General features: G+C 37.1%; 1 protein-coding gene across 1 annotated transcript in view; it reads right to left on the minus strand.

Moving 5' to 3' along the window:
• Window positions 1-18,821, minus strand: part of LOC147118364 (uncharacterized) — a 56,408-nt gene extending 37,587 nt beyond the window's left edge. The window contains exon 1 of the mRNA XM_085984414.1: window positions 18,778-18,821. Within this exon, the coding sequence (XP_085840540.1) occupies window positions 18,778-18,790 (13 nt within the window). The 5' untranslated portion in view covers window positions 18,791-18,821. The remainder of the gene's footprint in view (window positions 1-18,777) is intronic.
• Between the last annotated feature and the right edge of the window lie 1,279 nt (window positions 18,822-20,100).

The raw sequence follows: 20,100 nt of genomic DNA on the forward strand, positions 1-20,100 counted from the left end.
TAAAATGAGAATTGAAAATTATTAGGCCCACATGACTTTTTAAAGCCTGTTAATAGCCCAAGAATAACTTATTAATTGTTCATTAAAACGTAGAGCTACCATTTATATATCAGTTTATCAGAACTCTCCAATACTTTCCAAGTACCTCTGAAAGTGGAACCCTCCCTCAGTACTTCCCTGGATTATCATCTTGGATTACATGTTTCATCTCTAGAGTGGGGATCCATCTCACAACTTTCCAACACACAGGATGGGCTGCCAGCAATTGAGCCAAGTTATGATTTCTGACAATTTCCCCTCCCAATTTCAGTCGTTTGTTTCAGCTACTGAGCCAACAAGGTTTGGCATTTTCTCCCCAAACCGCTCCACATATTTATGTCTCTCTCCTCCTTTAAGACTCTCCTTAAGACCTACGTGTTGAACCAAGCTTTTGATCACCATTCTGATATTTCTGTAGGTGGTTCGGTGTGTAATTTTGTTTGATAATACAAGTTGTTGTTGTTTCATGCACAACAGTATTTGGCATAATCCAAGAGGTAATCATGTTCAATTCAGATAATCATTTTAAATAAAAAGGTGCACAATGGCAGACAATTAACTGCACTGATCAGAACCATCCCTCAGATTATCTGAATTATCATTTCCATACTCCAATAAGACGTGGCATAAATGTTCCAATATTCAGGAGTAATTGAACATATAGAGAAATTATTTGGTACATTGTCAGCAGTTCAGAGAACACACACATATATGTAAGTAAATAGTCTACAGTTATTAATGAATACCTACTTGGCTCCACAGTTAACTTTGTCCCTTTTCCAAAGGTAAGCTTATTGATACCTCCAGCATTCACACAGCATTGAGCCCTTTAACAAAAACTCTCTTCAGACTAACTTTAGGACATTCCTGCTCTGTCTGGCGGTTATATGTGAATACTTGGTATCACTCAATCCCATTCTTGTGAAACTATCTCTACAAATCATTTTAAATGTCCATTGATAATTATTATGCACACATGACTATTTTAGCCTGTTTATAGCGTAAGCATGACTTATATATTTTTTTCATTAAAAATGTTGGGCTACCATTTATATAGCAGTTTTCAGAGCTCTCCAGTAACTTTCCAAGTACCTCTGAAAGTGGAACTCTCCCTCAGTACTTCCCTGGATTATCATCTTGGATTATATGTTTCACCTCTAGAGTGGGGATCCATCTCACAACTTTCTAACGCACAGGATGGGCTGCCAGCAATTGAGCAAAGCTATGATTTCTGAGGCTTGCCTCTCCCAATTTCAGTCGGGTGGTTCAGCTACCTCGGCACCAAGGGCTGTCATTCTCTCCCTAAACCTATCCACCTCTTTATTTCTCTCTCCTCCTTTAAGACGCTCCTTAAGATCTACGTGTTGGAGGAGCAAGCTTTTGATCAGCCATTCTAATATTTCTTTACAAAAGCAAAATACTGCGGATGCTGGAAATATGAAAAAACCCCAGAAAATTCTGGAAACACTCATCAGGTCAGACAGCATCCGTAGAGAGAGAAACAGAGTTAAGGTTTCAGGTGGATGAATCTTCGTCATAATTTCGCCAGTTCTGACGAAGGGTCATCGACCTGAAACGCTAACTCTGTTTCTCTCTCTACAGATGCTCCCTGATCTGCTGCGTATTTCTCATGTTTCTTTATGTGGCACGGTGTCAAATTGTGTTTGATAATGCAAGTTGTTGTTGTTGTTTAATACACAACATTATTTGGCGTTTTTCCAAAGGGAAATGGATGGAGGTAATCTTGTTCAATTTTGATCATCATTTTAGATTAAGAAGATGCATAATTGCAGAAAATTAACTGGACTGATCAGAACCATCACTCATAATACCTGAATTATCATATCCATACTGCAATACGAAGTGGCATAAATATTCCACTATTCAGGATTAATTGGACATTTGGAGAAAATATTTAGTACATTGTGGGCAGTGCAGAGAACACACACATATATGTGAGTAAATTGACAGTTTATATAGCCATAAATGAATACCTACTTGTCTCCACAGTTAACTTTGTCCCTTTTCCAAAGAGAAGCTTGTTGATACCTCCATCATTCACACAGCATTCCGCCCTTTAACAAAAACTGCCTTCAGACTAACTTTAGTTCATTCCTGCTCTATCTGGCGGTTATATTTGAATACTTGGGATCATTCAATCCCATTATTGTGACACTATCTGAACAAATCGTTTTAAATGACCATTGAGAATTATTAGACACGCATGACTAGCTTACGCCTGTTTATAGCCCAAGAATAACTTATTAATTGTTCATTAAAAATGTAGGGCTACCATTTATATATCAGTTCATCAGAACTCCGTTGTTGTTGTTGTTTAATACACAACATTATTTGGCATTTTCCCAAATGAAAATGGATCCAGGTAATTATGTTCAATTCAGATCATCATCTTAAGTTATTGGGTTCACAATGGCAGACAATTAACTGCACTGATCAGAACCATCACCAAATAACTGAATTATCATATAGAAGCGAAATAAATGTACCAATATTCAGGATTAATTGGACATATAGAGAAATGATTTGGTACATTGTAGGCAGTGCAGAGAACACACATATATTTAAGTAAATAGACAGTCTATAGTCATAAATGAATACCTACTTGGTTCTACAGTTAACTTTGTCCCTTTTCCAAAGATAAGCTTGCTGTTACTTCCAGCATACACACAGCATTGAGCCCTTTAACAAAAACTCCCTGCAGACTAACTTTAGTACATTCCTGCTCTGTCTGGCGGTTATATTTGAATACTTGGTATCACTCAATCCCATTATTGTGTAACTATCTGTGCAAACAATTTTAAATGACTATTGATAATTATTAGGCCCACATGACATTTTAAAGCCTGTTTATAGCCCAGGAATAACTTACTAATTGCTGATTAAAAATGTTCGGCTACCATTTATATAGCAGTTCATCAGAACCCTCCAATAACTTTCCAAGTACCTCTGAAATTGGAAAACTCCCTCAGTACTTCCCTGGGTTATCATCTTGGGATATATGTTTCATCTCAAGAGTGGGGATCCATCTCACAACTTTCTAACGTAGAGGATGAGCGGCCAGCAATTGAGCCAAGTTATGATTTCTGACACTTTTCTCTCCCAATATCAGTCGGTTGGTTCAGCTACCGAGGCACCGAGGTCTGGCATTCTCTCCCTAATCCTCTCCATCTCTTTATTTCACCCTCCTCATTTACGACGTGCCTTAAAACCTGTGCGCTGGAGCAAGCTCTTGAACAGTCATCCTAATATTTCTTTATTTGTCTCGGTGCGAAGTATGTTTGATAATGCAATTTGTTGTTGTTGCTTATTGCACCACGTTATTTGGCATTTTCCCAAAGGAAAATGGATGCAGGGAATCATGTTCAATTCAGAAAATAATTTAAGGTTAAGAAGGTGCATAATGGCAGACAATTAACTGCACTGATCAGAACCATCACGCATGGTAGCTGAATTATCATATCCATACTCCAATAAAGATGTTCCAATAGTCAGGATTAATTGATCATATAGAGAAATGATTTGATACATTGTGGGCAGTTCAGAGAACACACACATATATATATAAGTAAATAGACAGTCTATAGTTATTAATGAATACCTACTTGGCACCACAGTTAACTTTGTCCCTTTTCCAAAGATAAGCTTCTTACTTGCATCATTCACAGCATTGCGCCTTTTAACAAAAACTCCCTTCAGACTAATTTTGTACGTTGCTGCTCTGTCTGGCGGTTATATTTGAATACTTGGTATCACCCAATCTCTTTATTGTGAAACTCTCCGTACAAACCATTTAAAATGACCACTGAGAATTATTAGGCGCACATGACTATTTTAACCTGTTTTTAGCCCAAGAATAACTTATTATTTGTTCATTAAAATGTAGGGCAAGCATTCATATATCTTTCATCAGAATTAAGTTGTTGTTGTTGTTTAATACACAACATTATTTGTCATTTTCCCAAAGGAAAATGGATCCAAGTAATCATGTTCAATTCAGATCATCATTTTAATTTCATGAGGTGCATAATGACAGACATTTAACTGCACTTCGCATAACCATCACAAAATAACTGAATTATCACATGCTTACTCCAAAACGAAGCGACATAAATGTTGCAATATTCACGATTAATTGGACATATAGAGAAATGATTTGGTACATTGTGGGCAGTGGAGATAAAACACGCATCTATGTAAATAAATAGACGGTCTATAGTTATTAATGACTACCTACTTGGCTCCACTGTTAACTTTGTCCCTTTTCCAAAGATAAGCTTCTTAGCTCCAACATTCACACAGCATTGCGCCCTTTAGCAACAACTCCCTTCAGACTAACTTTAGTACTTTGCTGCTCTGTCTGGCGGTTATATTTGACTACTTCGTATCATTCAATTCCATTATTATGAAACTATATGTACAAATCGTTTCATATGACCATTGAGAATTATTGAGCAAACATGACATTTTTAAGCCTTCTTATAACCCAAGAATAACTTATTAATTGTACATTAAAAATGTAGGGCAACCATTCATATATCAGTACATCAGGACTCTCTGAAAGCTTGCCAAGTACCTTTGATAGTCATCCAGTCTCTCTGTACTTCCCCGGATTATCATCTTGGATTATATATTTCTCTAGAGTGTGGATCCATCTCACAACTTTCTAATGCACAGGATGGGCTGTCAGCATTTGAGCCAAATTATTATTTCTGACACATTTCTCTCTAAACTTCGGTCGGTTGGTTCAGCTACCTAGGCAGCAACCTTTGGAAATTCCCTCTCCAAACCTGTTCACCTCTTTATCCCACTCTCATCCTTTAAGACGCTTCTTAAAACCTTCGTTGTGCACCAAGCTTTTGATCAGCCATTTTAATATTTCTAAGGTGGCTCAGTGTGAAATTTTGTCTGATAATACAAGTTCTTCTTGCACAACATTGTTTGGCAAAATCCAAAAGGTAATCATGTTCAATTCAGATAATCATTTTAAAATAAGAAGGTGCACAATGGCAGACAATGAACTGCACTGATCAGAACCATCACGCAGATTATCAGAATTATCATTTCCATACTCCAATAAGATGTGGCATAAATGGTCCAATATTCAGGAGTACTTGAACATATAGAGAAATGATTTGATACATTGTCAGCAGTTCAGAGAACACACACATATATGTAAGTAAATAGTCTACAGTTATTAATGAATACCTACTTGGCTCCACAGTTAACTTTGTCCCTTTTCCAAAGATAAGCTTATTGGTACCTCCAACATTCACACAGCATTGAGCCCTTTAACAAAAACTCCCTTCAGACTAACTTTAGTACATTGCTGCTCTGTCTGGCGGTTATATTTGAATACTTGGGATCACTCAATCCCATTGTTGTGAAACTATCTGTACAAATCATTTCTTATGACCATTCGTAATTATTACGCACACATGACTATTTTTAGCCTGTTTATAGCCTAAGCTTCACTTATTTATTTTTTTCATTAAAAATGTTGGGCTACCATTTATATATCAGTTTTTCAGAATTATCCAATAACTTTCCAAGCACCTCTGAAAGTGGAACCCTTCCTCAGTACTTCCCTGGGTTATCATCTTGGATTACTTGTTTCATTTCTAAAGTGGGGATCCATCTCACAACTTTTCAACACACAGGATGGGCTGCCAGCAATTGAGACAAGTTATGATTTCTGACAATTTTCTGTCCCAATTTCAGTCAGTTGGTCCTGCTACCTCGGCACCAAGGGCTGTCATTCTCCCGCTATCCTCTCCACCCCTGTATTTCTCTCTCCTCCGTTAAGACGCTCCTTAAGATCTACGTGCTGGAGCAAGCTTTTGATCAGCCATTCTAATATCTCTTTACAAAAGCAAAATACTGCGGATGCTGGAAATATGAAGTAAAAACAGAAAAGTCTGGAAATACTCAGCAGGTGAGGCAACATTCGTAGAGAGAGAAACAGAGTTAACGTTTCAGGTGGATGACCCTTCCTCAGAATATCGCCAGTTCTGACGAAGTGTCATCGACCTGAAACGTGAACCCTGTTTCTCTCGCTACAGATGCTGCTTGACCTGCTGAGTATTTCTAGTATTTCTTTATGTGGCTCCGTTTGAATTTTTTTTTGATAATGCAAGTTGTTGTTGTTTAATCAACAACATGATTTGACGAAATGGATGGAGGTGATCCTATTCAATTTAGAGCATCATTTTAGATTAAGAAGATGCATAATGGCAGAAAATTCACTGGACTGATCAGAACCATCACTCATAATGACTGAATTATCATATCCATACTCCAATAAGGAGCGGCATAAATGTTCCACTATTCAGGATTAGTTGGACATTTTGAGAAATGATTTGGTACATTGTAGGCAGTTCAGAGAACACACACATATGTTTAAGTAAATAGACAGTCTGTAGTTATTAATGAATACCTACTTGGCTCCACAGTTAACTTTGTCCCTTTTCCAAAGATAAGCTTGTAAGTTCCATCATTCACACAGCATTGCCCCCTTTAACAAAAACTCCCTTCAGACTAACGTTTGTACATTTGCTACTCTGTCTGGCGGTTATATTTTAATATTTGGTATCAGTCAATCCCATTACTGTGAAACTATCTGTACAAATCGTTTTAAATGACCATTTAGAATTATTAGGCACACGTGACTGTTTTTAGCCTGTTTATAGCCCAAGAATAAGATATTAATTGTTCATTAAAAGTGTAGGGCTACCATTTATATATCAGTTCATCAGAACTCCGTTGTTGTTGTTGTTTAATACACAACATTATTTGGCATTTTCCCAAAGGGAAATGGATCCAAGTAATCGTGTTCAATTCAGATCATCATTTTAAGTTAATGACGTGAACAATCGCAGGCAATTAACTGCACTTCCCATAACCATCACAAAATAACTGAATTATCATACATACTCCAATAAGAAGCGACATAAATGTTCCAATATTCACGATCATTTGGACATATAGAGAAATGGTTTGATACATTTTTCGCAGTTCAGAGAACAAACACATATATGTAAGCAAATAGACAGTCTATAGTTATCAATGAATACCTACTTGGCTCCACAGTTAACTTTGTCCCTTTCCCAAAGATAAGCTTGTTAGTTCCAGCCTTCACACAGCATTGCGCCCTTTAACAAAAACTCCCTTCAGACTAAGTTTTGTACATTGCTGCCCTGTCTGGTGGTTATATTTGAATACTTGGGAACACTCAATCCCATTATTTTGATACTATCTGTACAAATAATTTTAAATGACCATTGAGAATTATTAGGCACACATGACTTTTTAAAGTCTGTTTATAGCCCAAGAATATCTTATTAATTGTTCATTAAAAATGTTGGGCTACCATTTATATATCAGTTCATCAGAACTCTCGGAAATATTGCCAAGTACCTCTGAAAGTGCTACAGTCTCTCTGTACTTCTCTGGATTATCATCTTGGATTATATATTTCTCTAGAGTGTGGATACATCTCACAACCTTCCAACGCAAATGTTGTGCTGACAGCAATTGAGCCAAGCTATGATTTCGGACAATTTGCTCTCCAAACTTCAGTCAGTTGGTCCACCTACCTAGGCACAACGCTCTGGCATTCTCTCCCTATACCTCTGAACCTCTTTATTTCTCTCTCCTCCTTTAATACTCTCCTTAAGACCTACGTGCTGATGCAAACTTTCGAACAGCGATTCTAATATTTTCTTATGTGGTTCGGTGTGAAATTTTGGTTGATAATGCAAGTTGTTGTCATTTAATGCACAACATTATTTGGCTTTTTCTAAAGGAAATTGGATCCAGGTAATCATGTTCAATTCAGATCATCATTTTAAGTTAATGAGGTTCACAATGGCAGAAAGTTAACTGCACTTCGCTTAACCATTACAAAATAACTGAATTATCATATGCTCACACCAATAAGAAGCGGCATAAATGTTGCAAATTCAGGATTAATTGAACATTTAGAGAAATGATTTGATACATTGTCAGCAGTGCAGAGAACACGCACATATATGTAAGTAAATAGACAGTCTGTAGTTATTAATGAATACCTACTTGGCTCCACAGTTAACTTTGTCCCTTTTCCAAAGGTAAGCTTATTGATACCAGCAGCATTCACACAGCATTGTGCCCTTTAGCAAAAACTCCCTTCAGACTAACTTTAGTACATTGCTGCTCTGTCTGGCGCTTATATTTGAATACTTGGGATCACTCAATCCCATTATTCTGAAACTATCTGTATAAACAATTTAAAATGACTATTGAGAATTATTAGGCACGCAGGACGTTTTTTAAGCCTGTTTAAAACCTAAGAAAAACTTATTTCTTTTTTTCATTAACAATGTAGGGCTACCATTTAAATATCAGTTCATCAGAACTCTCCAATAGATTTCCAACTACCTCTGAAAGTGGAACACTCCCTCAGTACTTCCCTGGATTATCATCTTGGATTATATGTTTCATCTCTAGAGTGGAGATCCACCTCACAACGTTCTAACACACATGCCAGCAATTGAGCCAAGTTATGATATCTGTCACTTTTCTGTCCCAATTTCAGTCAGTTGGTTCAGCTAGCTAGGCAAAAAGCGCTGTCATTCTCTCCCTAAACCTCTCCACCTCTATGTCTCTCCCCTCTGTTGAGACGCTCCTTTAAGCCTACGTTCTGCACCAAGTACTTGGTCACCTGTCCTAATATTTATTTATGTGGCTCGTTGTGAAATTGTGTTTGATAATTCAAGTTGTTGTAGTTGTGTAATACACAACATTGTTTGGCTTTTCCCCAATGGAAAATGGATCCAGGTAATCGTGTTCAATTCAGATCATCATTTAACTTAATGAGGTTCACAATGGCAGACAATGAACTGCACTGATCAGAGCCATCGCTCATAATATCTGAATTATTATATCCATATTCCATTAAGAACTGGCATAAATGTTCCAAAAATCAGGATTAATTGAACATATAGAGAAATGATTTGGTACATTGTAGGTATTTCAGAGAACACACCCATATATGTAAGTAAATAGACAGTCTATAGTTATTAATGAATACCTACTTGGCTTCACAGTTAACTTTGTCCCTTTTCCAAAGATAAGCTTATCTCTAGCTCCAACATTCACACAGCATTGAGCCCTTTAACAAAAACTCCGTTCAGACTAACTTTAGTACATTCCTGCTCTGTCTGGCGGTTATATTTGAATACTTGGTATTGCTCAATCCCATTATTCTGAAACTATCTGTATAAAATTTTTAAATGACTATTGAGAATTATTAGGCACACAGGACTTTTTTTAGCCTGTTTATGGCCCAAAAATAACTTATTAATTGTTCATTAAAAATGTAGGGCTACCATTTATATATCAGTTCATCAGATTGCCAAGTACCTCTGAAAGTGCTACAGTCTCTCTGTACTTCCCTGGATTATCATCTTGGATTATATATTTCTCTCGAGTCTGGATACATCTTAACAACAATCTCACGTAAATGTTGAGCTGAGAGCAATTGAGCCAAGTTATTATTTCTGACACATTTCTCTCCAAACTTCAGTTGGTTGGTTCACCTACCCGGGCTCCAATATCTGGCATTCTCTCCCCAAATCTCTCCACTTCTTTATTTCTCTCTCCTCATTTCATATTCCCCATAAAACCTATGCGCTGGATCATATTGGTGAGGTATTGGTGAGACCGCACCTGGAATACTGCATACAGTTTTGGTGTCCATACTTAAGAAAAGACATACTTGCTCTCGAGTCAGTACAAAGAAGGTTCACTCGGTTAATCCCGGGGATGAGGGGATGGACATATGAGGAGAGGTTGAGTAGATTGGGACTCTACTCATTGGAGTTCAGAAGAATGAGAGGCGATCTTATTGAAACATATAAGATTGTGAAGGGGTTGGATCGGGTGGATGCAGGGAGGATGATCCAGATGATGGGCGAAACTAGAACTAGGGGGCATAGTCTTAGAATAAGGGGCCGCTCTTTCAAAACTGAGGTGAGGAGGAACTACTTCACTCAGAGGGTGGTAGGTCCATGGAATATGCTGCCCCAAAAAGCTGTCGAAGCTACATCATTACATAAATTTAAAACAGAAATAGACAGTTTCCTAGAAGAAAAGGGAATTAAGGGTTACGGGGAGCGGGCAGGAATTTGGACATGAGTCTAGGTTCGGATCGGTCATGGCCCTGTGGTAGCGGAGCGGGCCCAGGGGCCGTGTAGCCTGATCCTGCTCCTGTTTCATGTGTCTAATTCTGTTAGATTCAGGAGATAGTCCTGTCATAGTGGATTGGCGGTTAGGATCAGATCAGCCATGATCTTATTGAATGGCGGAGCAGGCTCGAGGGGCCAATTGGCCTACTCCTGCTCCTATTTCTTATGTTCTTATGTTCTTATGTTCTTAAACTTTCGATCAGCTATTCTAATATTTCTTTATGCGGCTCGGTGTGAAATTTTGTTTGATAATACAAGTTGTTGTTTAATACACAACATTATTTGGTATTTTCCCAAAGGAAAATGGATCCAGGTAATCATGTTCAATTCAAATAATAATTTTCGGTTAATAAGTGGCATGATGGCAGACAATTAACTGCACTTCCCATAACTATCGCAAAATAATTGAATTTTCATATGCTCACTCCAATAAGAAGTGATATAAATGTTCCAATATACAGGTGTTAATTAACATATAGAAACATTATTTGGTACATTGTGGGCAGGGCAGAGAACACACAAAATTGTATATAAGTAAATAGACGGTCTATAGTTATTAATGAATACCTACTTGGCACCACAGTTAACTTTGTCCCTTTTCCAAAGGTAAGCTTATCGTTAGCTCCATAGTTCACACAGCATTGTGTCCTTTAACAAAAACTCCCTTCAGACTAACTTTTGTACAATGCTGCTCTGTCTGGCGGTTATATTTGAATACTTGGTATTGCTCAATCCCTTTATTCTGAAACTATCTGTAGAAACCATTTTAAATGACCATTGATAATTATTGTGCACACATGATTATTTTGTATCCTGTTTGTAGCCTAAGCACGACATATTTCTTTTTTAAATTAAAAATGTTGGGCTACCATTTATATATCAGTTCATCAGAACCTCCAATAGATTTTCAAGTACCTCTGAAAGTGGAAACCTCCCTCTGTACTTCCCTGGATTATCATCTTGGATTATATGTTTCATCTCTAGAGTGGGGATCCATCTCACAACTTTCTAACGCACAAAATGGGCTGCCAGCAATTGAGCAAAGTTATTATTTCTGACACTTTTCTCTCCAAACTTCAGTCGGTTGGCTCAGCTACCGAGGCACCAAGGGCTGTCATTCTCTCCCTAAACCTCTCCACCTCTTTATTGATCTCTCCTCTTTTAATATTCTGCATAAAACCTACACGCTGGAGTAAGCTCTTGAACAGCCATTCCAATATTTCTTTATGTGGCTCGGTGTCTGATTTTGGTTGATAATACATGTTGTTGTTGTTGAATACACAACATTATTTGGCGTTGTCCCAAAGGGAAATGGATGCAGGTAATCGTATTAAATTCAGATCATCATTTCATTTTCACAAGGTGCGCAATAGCAGACAATTAACTGCACTGATCAGAACCTTCAATCATGATACCTGAATGATCAGATCCATAATCCAATAGGTAGCGACATAAATGTTCCAATAGTCAGGATTAATTGAACAAGTAGATAAATTATACAGTCTATAGTCATTAATGAATACCTACTTGGCTCAACAGTTAACTTTGTCCCTTGTCCAAACGTAAACTTGTTAGCTCCATCATTCACACAGCATTGCGCCCTTTAACAAAAACTCCCTTCAGACTAACTTTTGTACATTGCTGCTCTGTCTGGCGGTTATATTTGAATACTTGGGAACACTCAATCCCATTGTTGTGAAACTCTCTGTACAAAACAATTATAAATGACCATTGAGAATTATTATGCACTCATGACTATTTGTAGCCTGTTCATAATCTAAACATGACTTATTTATTTTTTTCATTAAAAATATAGGCCTACCATTTATATATCAGTTTATCAGAACTCTGCAATACATTTCCAAATACCTCTGAATGTGAAACCCTCCCTCTGTACTTCCCTGGATTATCATCTTGGATTATATATTGCATCTCTAGAGTGGGGATCCATCTCACAACTTTCCAGCGCAGAGGATGCGCGGCCAGCAATTGAGCCAAGTTATGATTTCTGATACTTTTCTCTCCAAACTACAGTCGGTTGGTTCAGCTACCGAGGTACGAAGGTCGAGCATTCTCTCCCTAAACCTCTCCAGCTCTTTATTTCTCTCTCCTCCTTTAAGACTCTCGTTAAGACCTCCGTGCTGGAGCAAGCTTTTGATCAGCCGTTCTAATGTTTCTTTATGTGTCTCGGTGTGAAATTTTGTTTGATAATACAAGTTGTTGTTGTTGTTTAATACAGCACTTTATTTGGCGTTAAATGGATCCAGGGAATCGTGTTAAATTCAGATCATCATTTTAGGTAATAAGTGCATAATGGTAGACAATTAACTGCACTGATCAAAATCATCACTCATAATACTTGCATTATCATATCCATACCCGAATAAGAAGCGGCTTAAATGTTCCAATATTCAGGATGAACTGAACATTCAGAGAAATGATTCGATATATTGTAGGCAGTTCAGAGAACACACATATATATGTAAGTAACTAGACAGTCTATAGTTATTAATGAATACCTACTTGGCTCCACAGTTAACTTTGTCCCTTTTCCAAAGATAAGCGTGTTAGCTCCAACATTCACACAGCATTGCGCCCTTTAACAAAAACTCCCTTCAGACTAACTTTTGTACATTGCTGCTCTGTCTGGCGGTTATATTTGAATACTTGGGATCACTCAATCCCATTATTTTGAAACTATCTGTACAAATAATTTAAAATGACTATTGAGAATTATTAGGCACACATGACTTTTTTAAGCCTGTTTATAGCCCAAGAATAACTTATTAATTGTTCATTAAAAATGTAGGGCTACCATTTATATATCAGTTCATCAGATCTCTCTGAAAGATTGCCAAGTACCTCTGAAAGTGTTACAGTCTCTCTGTTCTTCCTTGGATTATCATCTTGGATTATATGTTTCTCTAGAGTGTGGATACATCTCACAAATTTCCAACGTAAATGATGAGCTGACAGCAATTGAGCCAAGTTATTATTTCTGACACTTTTCCCTCCAAACTTCAGTTGGTTGGTCCATCTACCTAGGCAGCAATCTCTGGAATTCCCTCCCCAAACCTCTCCACCTCTTTATTTCTCTCTCCTCATTTAATATTCTCCATAAAACCTATCCGCTGGAGCAAACTTTCGATCAGCTATTCTAATATTTATTTATGTGGCTCGTTGTGAAATTTTGGTTGATAATACAAGTTGTTGTTGTTGTTTAATATACAACGTTATTTGGCATTTTCCCAAAGGAAAATGGATCCAGGTAATCATGTTAAATTCAAATAATAATTTCCGGTTAATAAGTGGCACAATGGCAGACAATTAACAGCACTTCCCATAACCATCACAAAATAAATGAATTTTCATATGCTCACTCCAATAAGAAGTGATATAAATGTTCCAATTTTCAGGAGTTAATTAACATATAGAGAAATGATTTGATACATTGTAGGCAGTTCAGAGAACACACACATATATGTCTAAGTAAATGGACAGACTATAGTTATTAATGAATACCTACTTGGCTGCACAGTTAACTTTGTCCCTTTCCCAAAGGTAAGCTTGATGTTAGCTCCAACATTCACACAGCATTGCGCCCTTTAACAAAAACTTCCTTCAGACTAACTTTAGTACATTGCTGCTCTGTCTGGCGGTTATATTTGAATACTTGGGATCACTCAATCCCATTATTTTGAAACTATCTTTACAAATCGTTTTAAATGACCATTGATAAATATTGGGCACAGATGACATTTTTAAGTATGTTAATAGCCCAAGAATAACTTATTAGTTGTTCATTAAAAATATAGGCCAACCATTTATGTATCAGTTCACCAGAGCTCTCTGAAAGATTGTCAAGTACCTCTGAATGTGCTCCAGTCTCTCTGTACTTCCCTGGATTATCATCTTGGATTATATATTTCTCTCGAGTCTGGATACATCTCACAATGTTCTGACGCAAATGTTGAGCTGACAGCAATTGAGCCCAGTTATGATTTCTGACATTTTCCTCTCCAAACTTCAGTTGGTTGGTCCACCTACCTAGGCATCGAGGTTTGGCATTCTCTCCCTAAACCTCCCCAATCTTTATTTCTCTTGCCTCCTTTAATATTCCCCATTAAACCTATGCGATGGAGCAAGCTTTCGGTCAGCCATTCTAATGTTTCTTTATATGGCTCGGTATGAAATTTTGTTTGATAATACAAGTTGTTGTTGTTGTTTAATACACAACATTATTTGGCGTTTTCCCAAAGGCAAATGATTGCAGGTGATAATGTTCATTTCAAATAATCATTTTCGCTTAATAGATGGCACAATGGCAGACAATTAAATGCACTACCCATAACCATCACAAAATAACTGAATTATCATATCCATATTCCAATAAGCGGCATAAATGTTCCAATAATCAGGATTAATTGATCATATGGAAAAATGATTTGATACATTGTAGGCAGTTCAGAGAACACACGCATATATCTAAGTAAATAGACAGTCTATAGTTATTAATGAATACCTACTTGGCAACACAGTTAACTTTGTCCCTTTTCCAAATATAAGCTTGGTGCCACTTCCAGCATTCACACAGCATTGCACCCTTTAGCAATAACTCCTTTCTGACTAACTTTAGTACATTGATGCTCTTTCTGGCAGTTATATTTGAATACTTGGTATCACCCAATGACATAATTGTGATACTATCTGTAGAAACCGCTTTCAAATGCCCATTGCTATTTATTAGATATATCTGATTTTTAAAAATATGCTTTTCATCACTCAAGTAGAACTTACTTTTTTCATTAATATGCTAAGGCTACCATTTTTATATTAGTTCACCAGAACTCGCTGAATACGTCCCAAGTAGTTCTGAAAGTGGAACCCTCCCTCAGTACTGCACTGGACTATCAACTTGCATTATATGTTTTCGGTATAGAGTGAGGATCCATCTCACAACTTTCTAACTTGAAGGATGGGCTGCCAGCAACAGGGGAAAGTTATCAGTTCTGATACTTTTTTCATTTGAACCACATTTTAATTAATTTGTTGACCTGCTTCTCTTTTGTGCTCTGACGCATAAAACAGACATCCTTAAACATCTCACTTACTTGGTATAACATTGAGCCTGGTCCCAGATCCAAAGATCAGCTTATTACCAAGATTCACACAGCCTGATATATTAATACTAAAACCTCCCCCAGCCAGACATTCCCAGACATTACTTCACTTGTTATTTCTTAAAGAATCATCCGTTTTATGAGTTAAGTTTTGCAATGTTTACATTTCCCTTTGCATTTATGATCTACAAACAGTTAATATCTTCCATACCAAATAACTTTAACATAGAATTACATAGAATTGGCAGCACAGAAACAACCCATTCGGCCCAACTGGTCTGTGCCCTTGTTTATGCTCCACACAAGCCTCCTCCCTCCCTACTTTATCGAACCCTCTCTGCAGATCCTTCTAATCCTTTCTCCCAATGGGCTTATCTTAAGTGCATCTATGCTATTCCCATCAACCACTCCATGTAGAAGCGAGTTCCACATTCTAAACACTCTCTGGGTAAATACGTTTCTCCTCAATCCATTATTGGATTTTTATGTGCCTATCCCATATTGATGAGCCCTAGCTTTGGTCTTCCCAACAAGTGCGAAGGTCTTCTCTATGTCTACCCTATCAAGCCCCTTCATACTGTTAATGACCTCGATAAGGTCACCACTCTGCCCTGTCTGGAGAAATGATCCCCAGCCTGATCAGTCTTTCCTGATAGTTAGTATTTAGCTTTAATTGTAACGAACTGATGATACTTATTAACAAAACAATGTTTGGACTATGATCATCAGAATAAAAGATGCAGAATTAAACTTCACTTACTTGGTTGCACCATTAGTTTGGTCCCAAAACCAAATGTTAGTTTATTGAAATTATTCACACAGCATTACATGCCACTGCATAAACCCTTTTACCTGATGCCAAGCATTTTGACTATCTACGAAATCAAATATATGTTATATTTAAACATGATCAATATTCCAGGTTAAATTATTTCCAAGTGCCCATACTTGCATTATTCCCACATCACTCATGATACCTGAATTACTATATCCTTACTCCAATAAGTAGCGGTATAAATGTCCAATATTCAGGATTAATTTAGATATGATTTAATACATTGTAGGCTGTGCAGAGAACACAGACATATATGTAAGTAAATAGACAGTCTATAGTTATTAATGAATACCTACTTGGTTCCACAGTTAACTTTGTCCCTTTTCCAAAGATAAGCTTGGTGTTACCTCCAAGGTTCACACAGCATTGCACCGTTTAGCAAAAACTCCCTTCAGACAAAGTTTAGTAGATTATTGCTCTGTCTGGCAGTGACAGTTGAATACTTGGATCACTCAATCACATTATTGTGAAACTATCTGTACAAACCATTTTAATTATTAAGCATATATGACTTTTTAAAGAAAATATTCTGTTAATAACCCAAGCATGACTTATTTCTTGTGCATTATAAAGGTATCCCTGAGTGCTTCCCAAGTACTTCTCAAAGTGGAACACTCCCTCAGTACCTCGCTGAACTATAAATGTTATTACATGTTTTATATATAGAGCGGGGATGCATCCCAAAACTTTCTAACGCACAGGTTGGGCTGACAACAACTGAGCAAACCTAGGATTTCTGACACTTCTCTCCCACTTTCAGTCTACTAGTTCATTAATGAAAGCTTAGGTTGTTCTATTACAGTCATGTGTCTTTATTGTCCGCTAGTTAACGCCAATAGTTGGTCATTAGATTCAAAATGATTGTAGGCATTGTAGTCTTCAATTAAAAATTATAATGCTGGCAATAATCCTGAATTATGATATCCATACTCCAATATCATGTTCAACTCAGATAATCATTTAGGTTAATAAGGTGCTTAATGTAGGACAATTAACTGCACTGATCAGAACCATCACTCATGATACCTGAATTATCATATGCATACTGCAATAAGAAGCAATATAAATGTTCCAATATTCAGGAGTAATTGAACATTTAGAGAAATGATTTGATACATTGTAGGCAGTACAGAGAATACACACATATATGTAAGTAAATAGACAGTCTATAGCTATTAATGAATACCTACTTGGCTCAACAGTTAACTTTGTCCCTTTTCCAAAGATAAGCTTACTGAACCCCCCAACATTCGCACAGCATTGAGCCCTTCAGCAAAAATTCCCTTCAGATTACTTTAGTACATTACTACTCCTTCTGGCTGTTATATTTGAATAGTTGGGATCACCCAATGCCATAATTGTGATTCGATCTGTAGAAACCGTTTTCGAATGCCCATTGTTATTTATTAGGTATATCTGATTAAAACATTTTTTTTCTGTTGATCAGTCAAGCATAAATTATCTTTTTCATTAATAAGCTAAGGCTACTATTTATATATCAGATCACCAGAACTCTCCGAATGCTTCCCAAGTAGTTCTGAAAGTGGAACCCTCCATCAGTACAGCGCTGGACTATCAACTTGCATTACATGTTTTCGGAATAGAGTGAGAAGCCATCTCACAACTTTCTAACTCGAAGGATGGGCTGCCATCAACATAGCAAAGTTATGATTTCTGTCACTTTTCTCCATTTGATCCATATTTTAATTAATTTGTTGACCTGCTTCTCTTCTGTGCTCTAACACATAAAGCCGACATCCTTAAACATCTCACTTACTTGGTATAACATTGAGCCTGGTCCCAGTTCCAAAGAGCAGTTTAGTACCAGAAAGATCCACACAGCCTGATATACTAATACTAAAACCTTCCCCAGCCAGACATTCCCAGACATTACTTCACGTGTTAATTCTTAAAGAAGCAACTGTTTTATGAGTTAAGTTTTGGAATGTTTACATTTTCCTTTGAATTTATGATGTGCAAACTGTTAATATCTTCGATACCAAATAACGTTTACATAGAATTACATAGAATTGGCAGCACAGAAACAACCCATTCGGCCCAACTGGACTGTGCCTGGGTTTATGCTCCACACAAGCCTCCTCCCTCCCTACTTTATCGAACCCTCTCTGCATATCCTTCTAATCCTTTCTCCCTCATGTGCTTATCTTAAATGCATCTATGCTATTCCCATAAACTACTCCATGTAGTAGCGAGTTCCACATTCTAAGCACTCTCTGGGTAAATAACCTTCTCCTGAATTCTTTATTGGATTCATTAGTAACTATATGATACAGATGAGCCCTAGCTTTGGTCTCCCCAACAAGCGGAAAGATCTTCTATAAGTCTAACGCCTTCATAATGTTGAAGACCTCTATTAAGTCACCCTCCAGCCTTCTCTTTCCTAGAGAACTGATCCCCAACCTGTTCAGTCTTTGCTGATAGTTACCTTTAATTGTAACGAACTGACGATACTTGTTAACAAAACAATGTTTTGACTGTGATCATCACAAAATAAAATACAGAATTAAACTTCTCTTACTTGGCTGCACCATTAGTTTGGTCCCAGATCCAAATATTAGTTTGTAACCTCCAGCAGTCACACAGCATTGCGCCCTTTGGCAAAAACTCCCTTCAGACTAACTTTAATTCATTACTGTTCGCTCTGGCCGTTTTATTTGAATACTTGGTTTGCACATCATAAATTGAGATGATGCACAATGCATTACCTGCTAGTACAGAAACCCTTTACCTGATGCCAAGCAGATTGACTATCTACGAAATCAACTGTATGTTATATATATGCATTATCAATATTCCAGGTTAAATTATTAACAAATGCCTATTCTTGCATTATTCCCTGAATTATCATATCCATACTCCAAGAAGAAGCTGCATAAATGCGCCAATATTCACCAGTAAGTGAATATTTTGAGAAATGATTTGATACATTGTTAGCAGTTCAGGGAAACCGCACATATATGTAAGTAAATTGACAGTCTATATTTATTAATGAATACCTACCTGGCGCCACAGTTAACATTGTCCCTTTTCCAAAGATAAGCTTGCTGCCAATTCCAGCATTCACACAGCATTGCCCCCTTTAACAAAAACTCCCTTCAGACTAACTTTAGTTCATTGCTGCTCTGTCTGGCGGTTATATTTGATTACTTGATATCACACAATCCCATAATTGTGATACTCTCTGTAGAAATCGTTTTCAAATGCCCATTGTTATTTTTTAGGCCTGTCTGATTTTATTTTTTTTATTTATATCACCCAAGCAGGACGTACTTTTTTCATTAATACTCTAAGGCTACCATTTATATATCAGTTCACCAAAACTTCCCAAATGCTTCCCAAGTAGTTCTGAAAGTGGAACCCTCCCTCAGTACTGCGCTGGACTATCAACTTGCATTACATGTTTTCGGTATAGAGTGAGGATCCATCTCACAACTTTCTAACTCAAGGATAGGCTGCCAGCAACAGAGCAAAGTTATGATTTCTGACACTTTTCTTCATTTGATCCACATTTTAAATAATTTGTTAACTTTCCTCTCTGTTATGCTCTAACACATAAAACAGACATCCTTAAACATCTCACTTACTTGGTATAACATTGAGCCTGGTCCCAGACCCAAAGATCAGCTTATCATTACCAAGATTCACACAGCCTGATATACTAATGCTAAAACCTTCCCCGGCCAGACATTCCCAGATATTATTTCACTTGTTATTTCTTAAAGAACCATCCGTTTTATGAGTTTTGGAACTTTTATGTTTCCTTTTGAATTTACGATGTGCAAACAGTTAATATCTTCCATACCAAATAACTTTTACATGGAATTGGCAGCACCGAAACAGG

Source organism: Somniosus microcephalus, chromosome 4, assembly GCF_052327205.1.
Source record: "Somniosus microcephalus isolate GS21.2 chromosome 4, FLI_Smic_1.0, whole genome shotgun sequence".
Taxonomy (NCBI): Eukaryota; Metazoa; Chordata; class Chondrichthyes; order Squaliformes; family Somniosidae; genus Somniosus; species Somniosus microcephalus.